General features: G+C 41.7%; 1 protein-coding gene across 48 annotated transcripts in view; it reads right to left on the bottom strand.

The window, feature by feature from the left end:
- The window catches only part of RBFOX1 (RNA binding fox-1 homolog 1), a 1,140,648-nt gene that overhangs the window by 571,702 nt on the left and 551,818 nt on the right, over positions 1–17,128 (bottom strand). For 3 of the 48 annotated variants that reach the window (XM_012577251.5, XM_012577241.5, XM_041719032.2), the window contains exon 1: positions 15,577–16,048. The exons of 42 other annotated variants lie outside the window; for them this stretch is intronic. In XM_012577251.5, the coding sequence (XP_012432705.1) occupies positions 15,577–15,621 (45 nt within the window). In that variant the 5' untranslated portion in view covers positions 15,622–16,048. Of the gene's footprint in view, positions 1–6,200; positions 6,237–15,576; positions 16,049–17,128 lie in introns of those variants that run through there. 3 more of the 48 variants (XM_072935888.1, XM_072935885.1, XM_030284837.4) reach the window with 2 other exon arrangements.

Raw genomic sequence — 17,128 nt, forward strand, 5'->3', positions numbered from 1 at the left:
GCATACTAGAAAACCTAGACTACAAGCAATGCTTTTTAATATTTCAAGTAGCTTTCCTGTATTCACTCAAATTATTCTACGCTGTAAAAATAATTCCAATAATCACCAACTTATTTTCTCTGCACAGTGGAGAATACAACATGTAAGCACCAAATACCTTGCCACCAGCTAAAGAACAAAGATGCTGCTCTTTTTTTCTCCTTTTTCTTCCACTTGGTAGTGCCGAGAATCAAAAGCTGTCAGAGGGGTGACCAGTGACACAAAATGATTATAGTCCTGTCACGACAAAAGGAGCAGTTATAATTTGCACTGCAGCCAATTACTTCAGGAACTCATCATTTTGCTTAAGGGGAGAAAATAATACCTCTATTATCCCTTCCAGCCAGGAGGGCTCTTGCTATGCCACAGAGGTGCAAGTAGAGAGAGAAACTATTTAACTGGAGCCCCCATGGTAAATAAACTTTGAAATTTGCAGCTTATTCTTGGCAATAAGTACTTTTTAAGAACTGCAGTGGTGCTCCTAATGAAGCCTAACTGTTCATCAGCTGTCAAAGACAGAAAAAAGAAAGGGCTAAGTTGGGCTAAGTGAAGGAATGGCTCTGTGAAGAACTAGGTAACCTATGGAGAAGAGAAGAAATTTTTACCTCTTGATGCACTTCCCAGAGAAAGGGATTAGACAGTTAAATATATCCTAAGGATTAGCTCCTGTAAGGCTCCTCAGAGATATGTTTTTAATCAGTGGCTTTGCACTTGGCATTTACTCCTTTAGGGGGTTGGAAATTTTCAAGTTATTTCTCTTCTTCCATTTGAAATTCAGTGTCATCAGCAAGACTCCAAAGAAAGGGGGTACAGAAGGGCAAGGAATCTCAATTTGTGGTAAAGCCCTATCCTTTCAAGTTCCTCTCACTTTCTAAGGTGCTTATCCTCAACCCAGACCTCGGAGAGTTGTGATTCCCAATCTTCCTTCAATGTGGATTAGACAAAAGGGAAGCTGCAGCAACAGGCAGGGTTTTAAAGGAACAGAGGTGTTTGTGTTTGTGCAGGTGTGTGAGGGTGCACTTGTGAACACACAAATCCCCTGCCACCCCCAGAGCACCTGCAGTTATTTCTTCTTGCCTTCCTTCTCCTCTTTTCCCAGCAGGGACCTCAATATTTCTTCCTGTCCACGCCCAAACTGCTGCTGCTCCATCTCATACCTCATCCTGGGAACTACACTTGAACTGGTCCATCCTGTGTCTGATCCTCCCTGAGAGACATCCTCACACAAAGGAGAGCCCATCAGCTGTGCTAAGTGCCACAAACCAGCAGCTACAACCATAATTAGTGGGAGAAAACCATCCCCAGCAGGATCCCCTGTGCAACCTGGGGGCCTGTGGGCAAGGTTCATTACCAGCAGAGAAACTGCAGCACAGGACAAGCTACCTGCCAAAAAAACAAGCTTTTCTAGGAGGAAAATTTCATCACTCAACAAAGCAATATGTTTTTGACAGCTGGAAAATAGTACTGCCAGGGAACCCAGTGAAGGAGATGCTCGGTGTTTGCACAGAAAGAACAAACAGCAGAGAGTACAACAGCAAACAGGACTGGCTGCAAAGATGCTGCAGGACTTGGAAAGAGTTTAAGAGAGAGTGCACAGAGATGTGGACAGGAGGAAGCCCACACTAATTACCAACTGAGCTGCCTTGGCTCAACCCTTGCCCTCAGGACACTGTGAACTTCCACAAAAAGAAGCAAATCCTACCCAGATTAGTGACATAATCTGTTAGGGCTGTGCATGTTTCTCATATTTAATTGTTTCTATAGTTCTTTTTCTATTAGAGGAAACAGTATATTCAGCATTCTCCTCGTGGTTCTGTAACTTCTAGAGAATCAGTATCAGTAAATGTAACAAATCCCTAAACTCATTTTGCTAATATCAATCTTAATTAATGGCATAGTAGAATTCATTAGATAATGATTTTCACAACACTTGATGGTGGGCAGCATTAGCATACAATCATATCACCAATTTCCATTGTTCATCAAAATACAAGTCAAATATTAGGGAATAGTCGACTGAGTAAGAAAAGGCAATTTATTAACACTAAAAAATAGCTTCACAAATTTTTACCATGCATATAAATATATGGAAAATTAAAATAACTACAAATGTATTATTACAATTCATATTCTGGGAGAAATACAATGGGAAAGAGATGAGTTTTGACAAAGAAACTATGCCAGCACAAAAAAATACTGCAATTTTTTTCTATGTTTTGTCAGTAAGAGAAAGTCTAAGCAGCACCTTCATAATCTGTAAACCTTATTTACAACAAGTCAGGACCCCTTGGCAGAGCACTACAGTCACTGCCACGTGACAGGAACTTTCCCTGTAATTTGCAGTAACAACACACCTGGTTCAGCTGCACAGGGTTTAGTCAGAATGAAAATTAGAATGCAAATTTTAGAAGAGGGTCCAAGAGAACATCTATGATTATGATAGAAGATCACACTGGTTAAAAAATTCCAAGATTCCTACACAAAACCCAGAAGAATAACACTAAGTCTGCTTAATTTTTAAAGGAAATGAAAAGCAGACTCAAAATAAATACCAAGAGCTAGCACAGAGAACTAGAAAATTCAGTTCTCAGGGGAAAAAAAGGGCATGGGAATATGCAATGAAAGTTAATAGACAAGCAGAAGGATACCTCTCCTCCCACAAATTCTACCTGACAGAATCTTTTTTAAGCACTGCAGGTGTTTATTGCAAGACTCATTGTCAAAGATATGTTGCCAAACCTGGATACCTGAGGAAATACAAGGGTTGCTCAAAGGGGAACTACATCATATCCTGATGGCTGAAACCTGTTGCCTTGAGGATCAAACTCATCCCTTCACCATTAAAATCCAAGGTAAAGCTACTCCCAGTGCCCTGCTCTGCCCAAAGTAAAATAGATATGAAATAAACTCAAGTCTGAGCAAGGCACTGTACTTCTCTCCACCTGGTTCCTTGTCTTCATTTAAGAGGGTAACACTGAAGGTCTTGGAGACACTTCTTTTTGCCTGTTTTGTTAAAATTGAGAAGGTTTTTTTTTTTAACTACGCCCTGCTCAGTACTGAAGCAGGGCTGGGGTTTTCCTCTTTGCCACACGATGTCAGTGTTGCCGAGCAAAAATTGGGAATTTGCATATTTATCGGGACTCAAATAAAAACTCAGACATTTTGCTCCTTTAAGGTGAGGACTGGACAACTTCACGGAGCGGAAAGATGCCCCAGTGCAATCAATCCCAAACTTCCCAAACTTCTAACACGGAAGGATGTGCACCTTCCCAGCCAGCACGAATGGCAGAAGTGCCAACATCAGAATCCTTCTGTGGTTTGTTATCTCAAGGGGATTGTGAAATCCCCCCTCTACATCTCATTGGCTTGAATTTCCGAAGGCTGATGAAAATGAATCCGTGTTATGTTCATAAATCTGGTGAAGAAAACGGATGATGAGAGCAAAATTTAAAATATTCCTCCAAAGGCAAAATGAGCCCTGCCATTCCCACCTCGCTGGGGATGCTGCCAGTTCTAGCTGGGAAATTGGTCCATCGAGCATTTCAGACCCGAATGGGGCAGGGAATTGTGCCATAACCTGCTCCCTAACCCTCCAGCACACATCTCTTTTGGAGCTATCATTCTGAAACGTAAAAATCTGCTTCCTAGAAAATTCATAGTGCTGCTAAGGCACAATCAAATTCAATCCTTGCTCTCAGTCACCCAAACCTGGAGAGAGAGCAGAGGCCTGGAAATAACAGGATCACTGTAAAATATATCCTTTATACCTTATAACTAAAAATCCAACCATATAGATTTTTTAGAACCAAACCTTTCTTCTTGCAATACCACTGACAAAAGATTCAAAGTAACTTTTCTTGAACACTTTTTTATGTCTCAGTCCCATTTTTCCCCCTATAATCCCTTTGTATCTCTTACTAGCCCACACTGTGTCCCACATTTGGGGTATGCCAGGTTAAAAGTCACACTATGTCACCTTCTGGCTTCAAACACTGGAATGTGATTCATTCTGTGCAGCCTCAAATAAAAATCCTTCCAAAATGGGGGATGGGGAGAAGGTACTAGCAAAGTTCAGCTCCTGTGTGTGTTTGAGGCTGTTTAATTTGCACTAAAAAGCCCAGCAGATGTATGAAACACTGCCTGAGGTCTAATGTATACACTGATGTACCCAGACAGAAGCTTAAAACTGCAGGAAACGAGAGCAGGAACATGAAAAACTACAAAAGGTGGATGCAAATGCTATTTTCCTTGGTATATCTGTCTCCCTCACCATCTGTATCGACAGACTTTTATTTTTTTAGCACTTCTACACAAGAAGAAATTAGAAAAGAAATGGTAATTGTAAATATTGAAGATGATGGCCATGTTGTTTCAAATCCCTTGCCCACTTGTTACAAGGTACTGCTGTGCATCTTGTGTCTTCCCTGTTAACATTTCATGGAGAACTTCCATGAACATACGTTTGTTCTCCTTCCCAACACTTTGTTCTGTCACTGTGACAGATGGCTTTACACTGAAGCATATGAAAATATTAAATTCCTTATCAACCTGTTGAAGTTTGTAATGCCTGTAAGTAATAACCATCTTGGCAGCTATTCTTTTAATACAGATATTACAGAAAGCTATTTAGTGCCTCCATACCAGTTTGCTATTTGTCACAGACTATTTTAAAACTACAGTTTTCTTTGAACTTGATTAATACTAGCAGTGTTGCATTCAAAATAATAGAATTTCTAACCAGAATATTATTATTTAATATTTGTTTATCCAGAAGTAGAAAATTAATTTTAAAAATTACAGTTAAGAAATAACAGGGGCTTGTGCTGTACCAAAAGGAGTGGGGAGGGTGCTGGGACTTGGTTCCATGCTGTTCCTTCTCTGTCTAAGCACAGCAACTGATGGAGCACTGTCTTCAAGATTTGAATCAGTTCTCTATAACACAATATTCCATTCTGTGCCAAACGTGCTGTTAGCTCTAGTAACTAGATTTAAAAAACCCAAAACACAGTGAAAAGAGGGTGTCCAGCATGTTCATCCTCTTCATGGTGCTCACATTGAATCAACTTCACTTTCAGTTGGTAAACTGAAATTCCCAAGACACCACTGGTTAAGAACACATCCTTTTTATTTCTATTATTTCCTCAGCTGGAGGTTTCTTGACAAGAGGTTGCTGGCTCCTATATTCACTGTGTAGAATACTACATAGGAAATAGCACAACAGAGCTTCTCTGACCCCAAGCCACTCTTACACTTCTCAAATAGTAAAATAAAAAGTCTTAAATAATGTTGAGCTCTAATATGTTCTGTGTAATCAGCTTTTTATTTAAAAAACCTTTAATGTTATGTTATTCATAGATGTAAAAGTCTGCACAGTCCTCAGATAAAAAAAAATGCTTTCTATTAACAAAGCAAAAATAGATTCCAAATGTCTGTATTTAAAATGCTAAAGGCACAAGGGGAGCTGGAGCATGCACTATAGATGTTATAAAGAGGTTATACAGAAGCAATCTTCAAACACATCAATTCTATTATACATGTCCTAATCATTGAGAGGATTACTCAGAACTAAGTGGCCATCTCCATCTGAGTGTCCCCAGCAAGCAGAGTGTGAGAGGACAGCCCAGAGGGGAGCTGGGAGCAGGGACTGAAGAGGTGCACACTCCTCACTGCACCACTCCTCACAAAAAGAGCCAGGCTTCTATCAGAAACTTTGCAAAACTCCAGTATTTCCCCAACCCTGTTCCTAGGAAACACTTCTGATGTTGATTCAGTGCCTCACCTCATGGAGAGTGACAGCAGCAGGAGGTCACATTCTGAACTTGGGTTAAAAACCCTTTTGGCAAGAACATGAGAGATTCGCCTCTAAATGGGAATTAAATTTGGTATTTGAGAAAGATTTTCTATCTTAGAAAAACACAGCACTGAGAATGAGTTCTGTCAGCTATAAATCAATTCTTTAGAACATGCTTACATATATAGCTGCATTTTTCTGGCATTTGCTTCCCAACCCTTTCCTAAAAGCCTCCAGTAATAGAAATCCCATAATCTTCCTAACTCATCTGATTAAATATTAAGTATTCTCACAACCAGGAAGCCTTTCTAATGCCCAATCTAAACTTTCCTTTGTGTAATTTAAGCCCACAGCTTCCCAACCTACTCACTGCAGCCATGGAGAAGAACATGTCAATGCTGTTACATCCAATTACTAGTCAGAATTTGTTTCTTTAAGCAGAAATGCAGTCTCGTTTCTGCAGGATTGAAAGATCAAATTAAACATCTCTTACTAACTCAAGTTGGACACAGGCACTTTCTACAACATTCAGGAAAATGAAAAGGAAATTTGTCAGTGGGGAAAAAAGGACAATTCCTTTTATAATGCCAAAATGAAACATGTCAAAGTTGCAGTGCTGTCTGGCTCTTTTCTTCCACGTTTCAAGTTTTCTTAAAACATAGGTAAAATTTGGAAATTTGTTAAACTAACTACAAAGGATTGGTAGCTACCTAACTCTCCTCCCTTTATTCAGTGAAATAACTGTCTGAAAAAAACCTGCTTGGATCCAGTTAGAATTTTACAGTCTTTGTGCTGCACAGACACAAAGCTTTGGGGGGAATATATGTATACATCCTGCATGCTATTCCTAAAGATAATTCCCCATAAGAATCTCAGCTCCCTCATCCATCTTTGTCCTGTGTTATCTTAATGGGCAAAATGCCCTTGGCTCCTCCAGTGGTGCTAAAACCTGAAGGAAATAAGAGCAGCCCAAGCCAGCTCCCTCCTGAGAAGGCACAAGATAATCTACCTGAGTCATACACTTGGTGCATGATTAGTTGGAATTTGTAACCTCCACTTCTCTTGTTCTACACCACAGCCAAAATCAAGCTGTGCACCAGCCAGTGACTCACACCCCATTATTTTATAATATTAGTCATTTAGCTGCTAATTACCAAAAAAAAAAAAAAAAAAAAAAAAAAAAAAGGGGGTTTACTACAAGTTCATGGAATAGATTTGCCTCATTTTCCATAGATGTGTTTCAAAACTGCAGAGGCTTTTTCCACTTCATCCCAGTTGTGCTTCCCCTCAGTTCTGAGGGGCTGGAATGAGCCCCTGCTCCCCAGCTGCTGTGATCTGGGGTACCACAGACTGGGAGGAAGGAGCTGATTCAAGGACAGTCCTTCAGATCCTCCTGGATTCACCTCCCTGGAGTGCAGCAGGGCTGGACTGCTCAGGCAGGGTCTGCATCACCTCCCACCCTCCCTTCACCCAACACTTCCCTTCTGAGTCCTTGCCCTGCACTTCCTCTCACCCCACACTTGTCCTGTGAGGTTAAACTGACAGCATAAATGCACAGAGCAATAATTCAGAGAAATTCATCCAGAGAAAGGATGTGAACCAGGAGCAGGCAGAGCTAATCAAGTCTTGAATGTATCAGCAGAAGTTTATAACTTTTATCTTTTTATGAGACAGTTGATCACACACACATATCCACACTTCTATAAATTTGAGAGAGTAATAAAGCTTTCTAGCAGACTTTGGCAAAATAAAAAACCTCATAACCTCTGTTGCAAAAAAGCCCAATAGGCAGCTTAGAGATCTCAGTCAGCTGTGAGAGCTACAACCTCAAATGTCTGACATCATACAATAATAATTATAATCCTGATTAAAAATCATGGCCAATATTTGTCTTCCGAGGTAAACTAAAATTCAGTGTTTTTATTTAAATGCAAAACATTCTAAAATAATGTCTTAGATGCAAAATAAAGATTTCTAATCTAAATGATAACTAGGAAAGGTTGAAGCAAAATACAGAAATTAAAATGCCTGGGACAGAAACCTCAGGTCTGAATCACAGCCTCTGTTATAAAAGACTCACACAAGGAGCAGCGAAATCTTTTTTTCTTCAGGTTCCCTGAGAAGATGAAACACTGAGGTCATCTGCAGCATGGGAAATCTTTATTTGTCTAGCAAAAAAATATTTTTCAAGACAGCAAAGACTTCTTAGCACTGGAACAAGTGGTCTGAGGAGGGAAGGGATCTTCCCTTCCTGACAGCTTGAAAGATTAACAGGATGTCAATCACCAGTGACACTTGACTCCTTGCAGGGAGCAGGGCTGGGCTCCATGACATGAAGGAGTGTCCTCTGCATCAGTCTTTTTAAAAATCCACACCAATATTTAGGATGAAGCCTTTAAAGTGACAAAAAACCAAAACTGTACACGGGAAAAGATGAGACATTTTTATAATTTTCTTCCAAGCTGGGATAAAAGGATTTTTTTCACATAAATGCCTCACTGTAACACCAGGATGGAGTTTTGTTCTTTGCTTGCTCAGTTACATGTGGGCAAAAATGAATGAAAGCAGAACTGCCACAATGCCTCCCCATTGCAGAGTGCCCTGGCCAGGCCTGGAATGCAATCATTAATTAGTGAAACACTCACATACAGACGTGATGCTTCTATTAATTAGAAGAAATACCAACATACAAACAGGCTTGAGCTTTATTTTTCATTGCCCAGTAGCTGATGGCTGCTGCAGGAAGAGCTCATAACAGTCTACAGCATTGCTGATGTTTGCTCTTTGCACTTATTCTTTTTAAAAGTTTGCTTCTTTTACTTAGACCAAGACCTGACCAGAGCAGTTTCTCATCCTATGAGACATGAAGGATTCCACAGAAGCTCAGTTCCTGTAGTGGTGCCTCAGGTTTGAGCTTTTATATGTTTCAGATTCTGTGCTGCTTTAGTGTGGGGGTCTGGGATTCATGTTAGGGGATGGTGAGCTCTCTGCACAGAGCAGGGAGACAAAACAATTCCTGCTCCAGCTGGGCACCAAGGACAAATGATCCAAATCTCAGCCCAGGAGCACAAACAACGTGGGCTGGAGAGAGAAAAACAAGCAGGATGGGACTGCCTGGGCTAAAGCTGGAATTGGACAATGAACTCCAAGGTGCCACTGGAGCAGAACTGATCCCAGGGAGAGCCCCCGGGAGCGCTCGTGCATTTTGGGGCCATTTTGGCTCATCTTGGGTGCAGCCCTGGCTGGGCTCTGGTGCTGCCCAAGGTGGATCCATGGAGGAGATCCTTTTAATAAATCCCTGCTTTATGCTTTCGCTCTGTCCAGCCTCTGTTCTTGGTCAGCCTTTTCAAGGGATCAGTAGCTGCTGCCAAAGACACCAGCATCCCCCAGACCCTCCTTTTAAAGCCTCATTTCATTGATAACTCCCAGGCTGTAACACTTTTCACAGCTGAGCTCTCGGCTCAGTTCTAAAGACCATCCTGAAGTCCCTGCATGCAGAAGGGGTGCAATCAGTGAGCCACAGCCACTGCAGGGAGCAGCTAAAACCTTCTGCTCTCGAGATTAAAATTGGGCAAACAGAACTTCTGCTAGGCTGTCACATGATTGTGCTTAATTTGATTTCCCAGCTCTCATAAACACATAGAAACTTGTTTAAGAGACTGTGACATCTTGAAAAGATAACTGGAAGTAAGGAAAATATAGTAAAATATCCAATGCCAATTCTTAATATTTCCCTTTAGTAAATTCTTTCTTCCTGTTGTGTCTCAAAGTGTGAGCAAGGATAAGAAAAAGGCTCAAGCTTTCAAATATGAAAGTCAAAATGAAATTAAGTTGCTTCACACAGCCTCTCTGTTGGTACAAAGCTCAGTCTGCCACAATTGGATTTTTGACTCTGCTGGCACTGAGAAAGCCTCACAACTGGAATGAAATGCCATTTGAAATCAGATCTGCTTCTGAGGTGATTTTGCTCCCTGGCACAGCAGTGGTATCCAGCTTTTCCTGGTAACTGTGAAGATTAGTGCAGGATTACAGCCTCAAGTGGTGCTGGCTTAACCAGCAAGGTGGAAAACCAGGACATCCCACCACTGTTCCTTGTCCAGACCTTATCAATAAACACTTGTTTTGCAAATGGCTGAGGTATTCAAATGAAAGCATGAGATCACATTCATTTTCATTGCTCTTGCAAAATATTCCAATAAAAAAAAAAAAAAAAGAATGGTTTGAGATTACTCTGTGTCACAGGCAAATACCAAACCTTCCCTGCAAGCACAGTGACAGCAGATCTATTATCCTGTAAAATGCATCTCTTGCTCTCGTACACACAACCTGCTGCTATCATACATTGCAAGGCTGGGCCATGAACAGCCAGCAGGTGACCTGCTGTCCTCAGGATTACAGTCACAAGGACATGTCCTGGCAAAAAGGCAGAGTGCCTGCAGAAAGGTGAACACTTCATGCTGACATGGAAACATAAAATTCACATCAAACAGCCCAAGAGGGAGCCAGGATGCTCCAGCAGGGCCTGATCTAAATGTTATGTTCTTAGAAGACTTGCTTTAGTTCTCCAAAGATGCTCAGCTTAAATTCCCAAAATGATGCTGGTTTTGTTAGGAGCATCAGGTAGTAGTGCAAGTTCTCAGTGCCACGTGTGCCTCTCACTTGGTGTAAGAGGTTTTTACAGTTAAAGAAGCCATTAGAGCCAGGTTAATTAGCAGTCAGAAACAAGTCCTCATGTAAGCTACAACTCATTTATCTGGAAAAACGATCAAACATCATTCCTGGATTCCTATTAGTCATGGAATCAGAAAGGTCAACTTTAACAAGGAAAACATTTAAGTTAAAAAAGACATAAACGCCTGTCCAGGGAGCAGCACAGCACAAGCAGAATAATTCACATTACAGAATGTGGGAGGTTGTTCTCAGGATTTCCCATCAATCTCCACCATAGGAGAAGTGAACAGAAAATCTTTGCTGATGTTTTGATCAAGTTCAGGTTGGGCCATTAGTCATCAGTGCCATGATTTACATCTACTTATGTCCCTCCCCTCCTCTTCCTAACTAAATTTGCCATAATTACCAGAGAGGAAATCTCCTTAATATTTCTGAACATAAAATACATAAAAACAGAAGATTAAAAAAGAACCAAAAACACAACAACAAAACGGATCCTCTGCTCTTCCATGTGAAAACGTTAAAGGGATTTCTAATCATCATTAGCAAAACCTTATATTTCATATATATTACATATTGATTAAAAAATTTCTTTCAATAATATCTAAATATTTAACCAGTGTGTTTTTAATTATCTCTACCAAAATGCAGGTAATTCATGAGTAGCTGCTAAACTCCAGGTATCCAAAACAGAGGAAAATAACAATGTTTCTTTCTCCTGAGAATAAAAAAACTTAAATAAAAACTGTGGGTGCAAAATTAATGCAAGGGATTTTCAAGAATTTGTGGGGTATGGAGGAATATCTTGTTTTTGTCAACACCTTATACAAAGGAACGTTTTGAAGTTTTTATGTCTCAGAAAAAATACTGGAAGGATATTAAGTCCAGGCAGTAAAACCGGGCTCTTTGTCATGTTTAATTGCTCGGATTCATAACCCAGTTTTGCTGAATCTGGATGTTACTGCTGACTCGAGCAGTTTCTCCATTTTAATAGAAAAAGTTTGCGTGTCTCCACTCCTGTGAGACGAAAGCAATTTTTGAAATATTCCTGACCATCAGTAAAATTTCTCTCTGCCGTGCATGAAATCTGTAATTAACTACAGAACAAAAAAAAAAAAAAAAAAAATAAAAAAAAAATAAAAACACAAACCCAACCAAACAAAAAAGTCTCTGATTGCAACCTGGTGAAGGAAGCCATGCTGTGCTTCATTTTCAAAGACAATGAAGGGAATCACAGCCTCTGCAATTTAGCACAGGTAAGAGAAATGGAAAGAGCAACAGGCATGGTGAGGACAGACAGAAAGCAGAAATGCTGGACTCAACTCCAATCCCACCAAGCAAACACATTCCCACACTGTCCAAACTGAAGTTCAGCTCAGGTAAAAGCAGTGAGTGCACAGAACCATTGGAGACAGCGACTTTGCCACATTCCTTAACATCTCCACTGGATACCTTACAAAGAAAATAAAAATAAAATGGAAAAGACTTATTCCTACAGACAAAGAACTCCACGGCTGACATGATAAATTTAGAAGGAAATGCCACCAGAAGAGAGTTTTGGCAGTGACACTTTTATTTCCTTCTACTGTCTGCTATCTCACCCAAATGCAGTCCCACAGCGTTTGGATTTTAAATAAAACGTGTTTGTGATGCACCCTTTGAAAGGACAAGCCTGTGTTTCTCTTCCATCTGGTGACTGTGTACTTCTTGTGTTCCAAAGGCATCCCTGGGCACAGCCAGCAGCTGGGGATCAGTGTGTTCCTGAATTCCTGATCGCTCAGCTCACTTAGGAGAAACATTCCCTTCCCTTGTCACACATTCCAAGACAACAGGAATTAAAGGCAGATAACTCTGCTAAACTGATTTTCACCTAGATTGGAAATATACATATTTATGGCACAGTAATAGTTTCAAAACTTTATCCTCAAATAAAGTTAACACATTCAAAAGTCATGCTTAGTCCCTAGGAGATGCCGTAAATTATGTCCCAGTCTTGAAATATATATAAAAACCCCAAAACAATGAAAAACTCTCTGAATAATCGAGGTCCTCTGAAGTCTTTGTTCCCATCTGTAAACCCTAGAAAGGTACAATCCTGTGACACAATCCTTCTAACAAAAACTCCAAAATCCCTATCACTGAAATCAACTGAAAGCTTGACTTTAGTAGCTTGATTTTTACTAAGGAGTTAAAAATACTCATTGCTTGCTTAAGTTAAAATACAAAGTAAACTTCAGACAAGATATTTTCTATACTTGACAATCCCTATGTATTTTTTCCCCAGTTTACTTTTTCACAATTACCACCACAATAATTTAAAAACATGAGTTGACCATATTTCTCCCCTTCTCTTTAAGTTAATTCTTTAGTTACCACTTCTAACATATTTATCTTCATACAATTAATTAAAAATTTAATAGCAATATTTTTCCTTACAAGAAGAAAAGCCCAAACATCCAATACTATTCTGGAGAACATTTCTCTAGACCTTTTCTAGCATTACAAATACCACCAAGTTGATCATTCGAACAAATCAATTTATTACTTGTTCCTGGAAAAGTTTTCTGGTGTATGAGCAAAACTGAGATCCTACGTGAAACTTCTACTACAAGAAGAATAAATTTGAGCAATTCCATGATAATGATGCTGCTGAAGTAAGTGGTTTCAAGTTGGAAAGACTGAAGGTAACACCTCGAAGTTGCTTCATCCATCCATTGTTAAGTTATTCTGATTTCAAATATTTATTTAAGTGGGAGTAGGCAAGAGTACAAAGCTCAAACTTGCTAAAACTGTGCCTGGAAAGAGGTGCAATGAACTGTGCTGACACTCCTCGAGGTATCGGGGTGCTGGATGCAGAGAAACACTGATTAAATGGAGTTTCCTGCCCACAGCTTCCAGAGCAGGCAATGGCAATGGGAGCTATTGTCTGTTCACAGCATCCCAAAGGCCAAAAAACGCACTGCTTTGGGAAGGAGAACCCCAAAGGGATAATCAAACCCCTCTAGATCCACACATGTAAAGGCAGAAAAGCTGATGATTGACAAACAATACCCAGGCACTCACAGAGAAGCCCCTGTAAAGGATAAAATCCTAAAGTCCACTTTTTTTTTCCATTAAATGATTCAAATCTGAAAAACTAAAAATTCTCCACAGCACTACTGCTCCTGCAGTAGACAAGGGAACACTGTTCTTTGAGTAGGAGTTTTTTTTCACTCTTCAACCTTACTTGCATGTTCAAGAAACAGATCAACACCAGGAACAATAAATATCTAAGAAAAAACCTGCAATGTATGGTCAGAATATCAAGACATTCAAAGATTTTACCTATCTGTTGCTTCATTTTAGAAATACACATGGAATCAATGTACTGCATGTAAACTGATTTTTCTAAATAATTCCTAAGAAAAAATGCAAACTTTCTATGTAACACTTACATAAATCCTAATTACTTCTGTGTTACGACCAAATTCCTTATCCCTACAGAAGTGACAAATACAAAGGCTGTTTTGGATCTTACTAAATTCCTCAGTATCCTTCAAAATCAAGTACCTGAGGTGGAATTTAACATACAGTCCTGGAAGGAATGTAATTTTATGGTATCAGAACTGCAGAGCCCAGCATTCCACTACTGGGCTGTGCCAGAGTCTCCTCCATGTGACAGCAAGTCTTTCAAAAATATTATATCCCTATTAGGAGTCTTGACAAAAGTCCTTTATCTTAACAGCAAGAGAAATCCACCTTCCCCATTCCCCTCAACATTTTTTGCACACTTTGAAGTGTGTGGGTTTTTTAAAGGAAGAATATTGCTAAAGTCATACAAAGTATTTAAATTACTTTGCAATTATATTCAGCTGGAAACCGATAGGCATTTTTAAATCCTAGTCTTTTATATCCTGTTCCTGCCTTTTTTCAATGTAAATATATAAATGGATTATTAGCCAAAATTACCTGTGTGTTTAAATTGTATTTATTAACAAAATGCTGCTGCTGTTATACCCCATGCATTTTAACAAGTACAGTAATAAAACCTTCAAATACTCATAAATTGTGTTTTCTAAGATCAGTATATTGTGCTGGTGACACACAGGGACCCTAAAGTTAAACAGGCGCCCACGCTGGTCAGGAATCCTGTAACCTGCCTGCAATAATAATCACCAGGCAATAATGCACCTGACAAACCCCCTTCTAATGAGACTCCTGCTCTTTTCATATAAATGCTAATACATACTCCATCCACAGAAAGCCAAGCAGCTTTCTGAAGATGAAGTTCACATCAACTTCAGCCAAACGCGGAGGGAGGATGGATAATCCCTCCCGCACGGTGTTTTCTGTCGGCATCTCGCCGAGGAGCGCTCACACCCAGAGAAACACTCTGGCGGCAGCACCGCTGAGTGCTGAGGACAGCGCACAGCCGGATCAGTCCCGCAGCATCCCTCGGCTCCGGGCCGGCACCCAGCCCTGCCCAGCCCGGCCGCGCCCGCATCCCGCATCCCTTCACCCGGCCGGCATCCCTTCACCCAGCCGGCATCCCTTTCCTTCACCCGGCCGGAATCCGGCATCCCTTTCCTTCACCCGGCCGGAATCCGGCATCCCTTCACCCGGCCGGAATCCGGCAAACCCCCTCACCCGGCCGGAATCCGGCAAACCCCCTCACCTGGCCCGCAGTCCCAAATCTCTTCAGCCGGTCGGCATCACCGCATCTTCTCACCTGACCAACATCCCCGCATCCCTCACCTGGCCAGCAACCCCCTCACCTGACCGGCATCCCCGCACCCCTCACCTGGCCAGCATTCCCCCTACCTGACCAACATCCCCGCACTCCTCACCTGGCCAGCAACCCCCTCACCTGACCGGCATCCCCGCACCCCTCACCTGGCCAGCATTCCCCGTACCTGACCAACATCCCCGCATCCCTCACCTGCCAGCATCCCCCTTACCTGGCCAGCATCCCCCTCACCTGGCCAGCATCCCCTCACCTCTCACATGCCCCGGCCCCTGCCGGCGGGCACAGCCGGGCTCGGGCGCTGCCCGGCGCTGGCACAGGACGGATCCCGCCCGCTCCGGAGCTGCCTCACCTGAAGGGCATCTCCCACGCCTGCGAGCAGCTGCCAGGGTTTCATGGCCGGAGGAGCCGGGCGGCCGCGGCTGGCCCTGCAGCCCCCGGAGCATCCAGCGCAGCCCGGGGGCACGGCCAGCCCGGCCCGGGGTCCCGCTGTCCCGGTATGCCGGTGTCCCGCTGTCCCTGTGTCCCGCTGTCCCTTTGTCCCGATGTCCCGGGGTCCCTGCCCCGCGGAGCGAGGTCCGGGCGCGGTGGGAAGCGCTGCCGGCGGCTCCCGCTACAGCGGCATCACTCACGGTGCCGTGGGACAGGATTTATGATTTTCCATCTGCCGCGCTCCAGGTGCTGCCGAGCGAGGCGAGAGCCCACGGCCGCCGCTGCCTTCCCCGCCGGGCTCGGCAGTGCCGGCGCTCGGCGGAGCCGTTTTGTTTTATTTGGAGATAAGAGAGCTCCACGCCGGCTTAGCTAAAAACCACAGCCTTGTGGGAAAGGAAGGTGGGCGCGGGAGAGCAGATTACGCTCAATAATTCATTTATGGAGTGGTTTAATGGATGGGCTAAATATTAGCTGCTTATTAAAATATTAGACGTGGTGCTGAAGTTTGCAGGGGTTCACTACTGAGATCAGTCATATATACGAAATGCTTAGCGTTTGGATGAAATTAATCTCTTGTGAAATTCTGAATTCCTTTTAGAATAATATTGCAGGCTATGTCATTTTTAAGACAAAGACTGGCTGGAACTGAAACAAAACCTGAAAATATTGCACAAGAGATGGCAGCAATTAACCCATTTGCAGAGAAGAAAAAAAAAAAAGTTTCAGATAAACACTAAAAACTGATCCCTTTCACTACACAAAAGCATTGCTTATGCCCTATCAAATAAGCTGCTATTTCAAAGTACATCTATTTATGCAACTGATGTTACATTCTGCAAACAAACACTTGTACTCTATTAGAAAATTCTCAAGATGCTGCTCAGAGAACTTTTCTAATTCTGTAAAATGAATTTTCATACCACAGATTCACTATTTCTCAAAAAACCCCAGAAGTTTATTAAAACATCTTTCAATATTTATCATTATTCTGCAATCAAAATCAAGAACAATCTGATCTCTTGGAAAATAACTTGATATCAATAATTTCCTTTTTGTAAATACAAATACTTTCTGGCAGAGAGACAAGGTTTAATTATGTTCTGTGAAAACATATAGAAAGTAATACGAAATTCAGGCTGTAATTTCATAGTGTTTTCCTTGTTTGGAAGTCTTTATTGTAGCCATGCTCAACCTATTTAACTTTCTACCTAGACAGACTATGGGACCATCAAGGCACCTTAATCACAATAAAGTGTATAATTTAAAAAGAGAATGTTGCAAGGGTTGGCCTGACCACTGGGCTTAATAGCCAGAACATCTCAGAGCTCACACTGCCTCACTCTGTGGCCTTGACCACATTATTCATCACTTCAGTTTTCCCACTTGTAAAATTAGAATAATATGACTTCCAGTGTCTCCCATCTCTGACTTCTCAGGAGGGCTCGAAGGATTAATGACCCTACAGTGCACTG

The sequence above is a fragment of the Taeniopygia guttata genome, chromosome 14, assembly GCF_048771995.1.
Source record: "Taeniopygia guttata chromosome 14, bTaeGut7.mat, whole genome shotgun sequence".
NCBI classification, from domain to species: Eukaryota; Metazoa; Chordata; class Aves; order Passeriformes; family Estrildidae; genus Taeniopygia; species Taeniopygia guttata.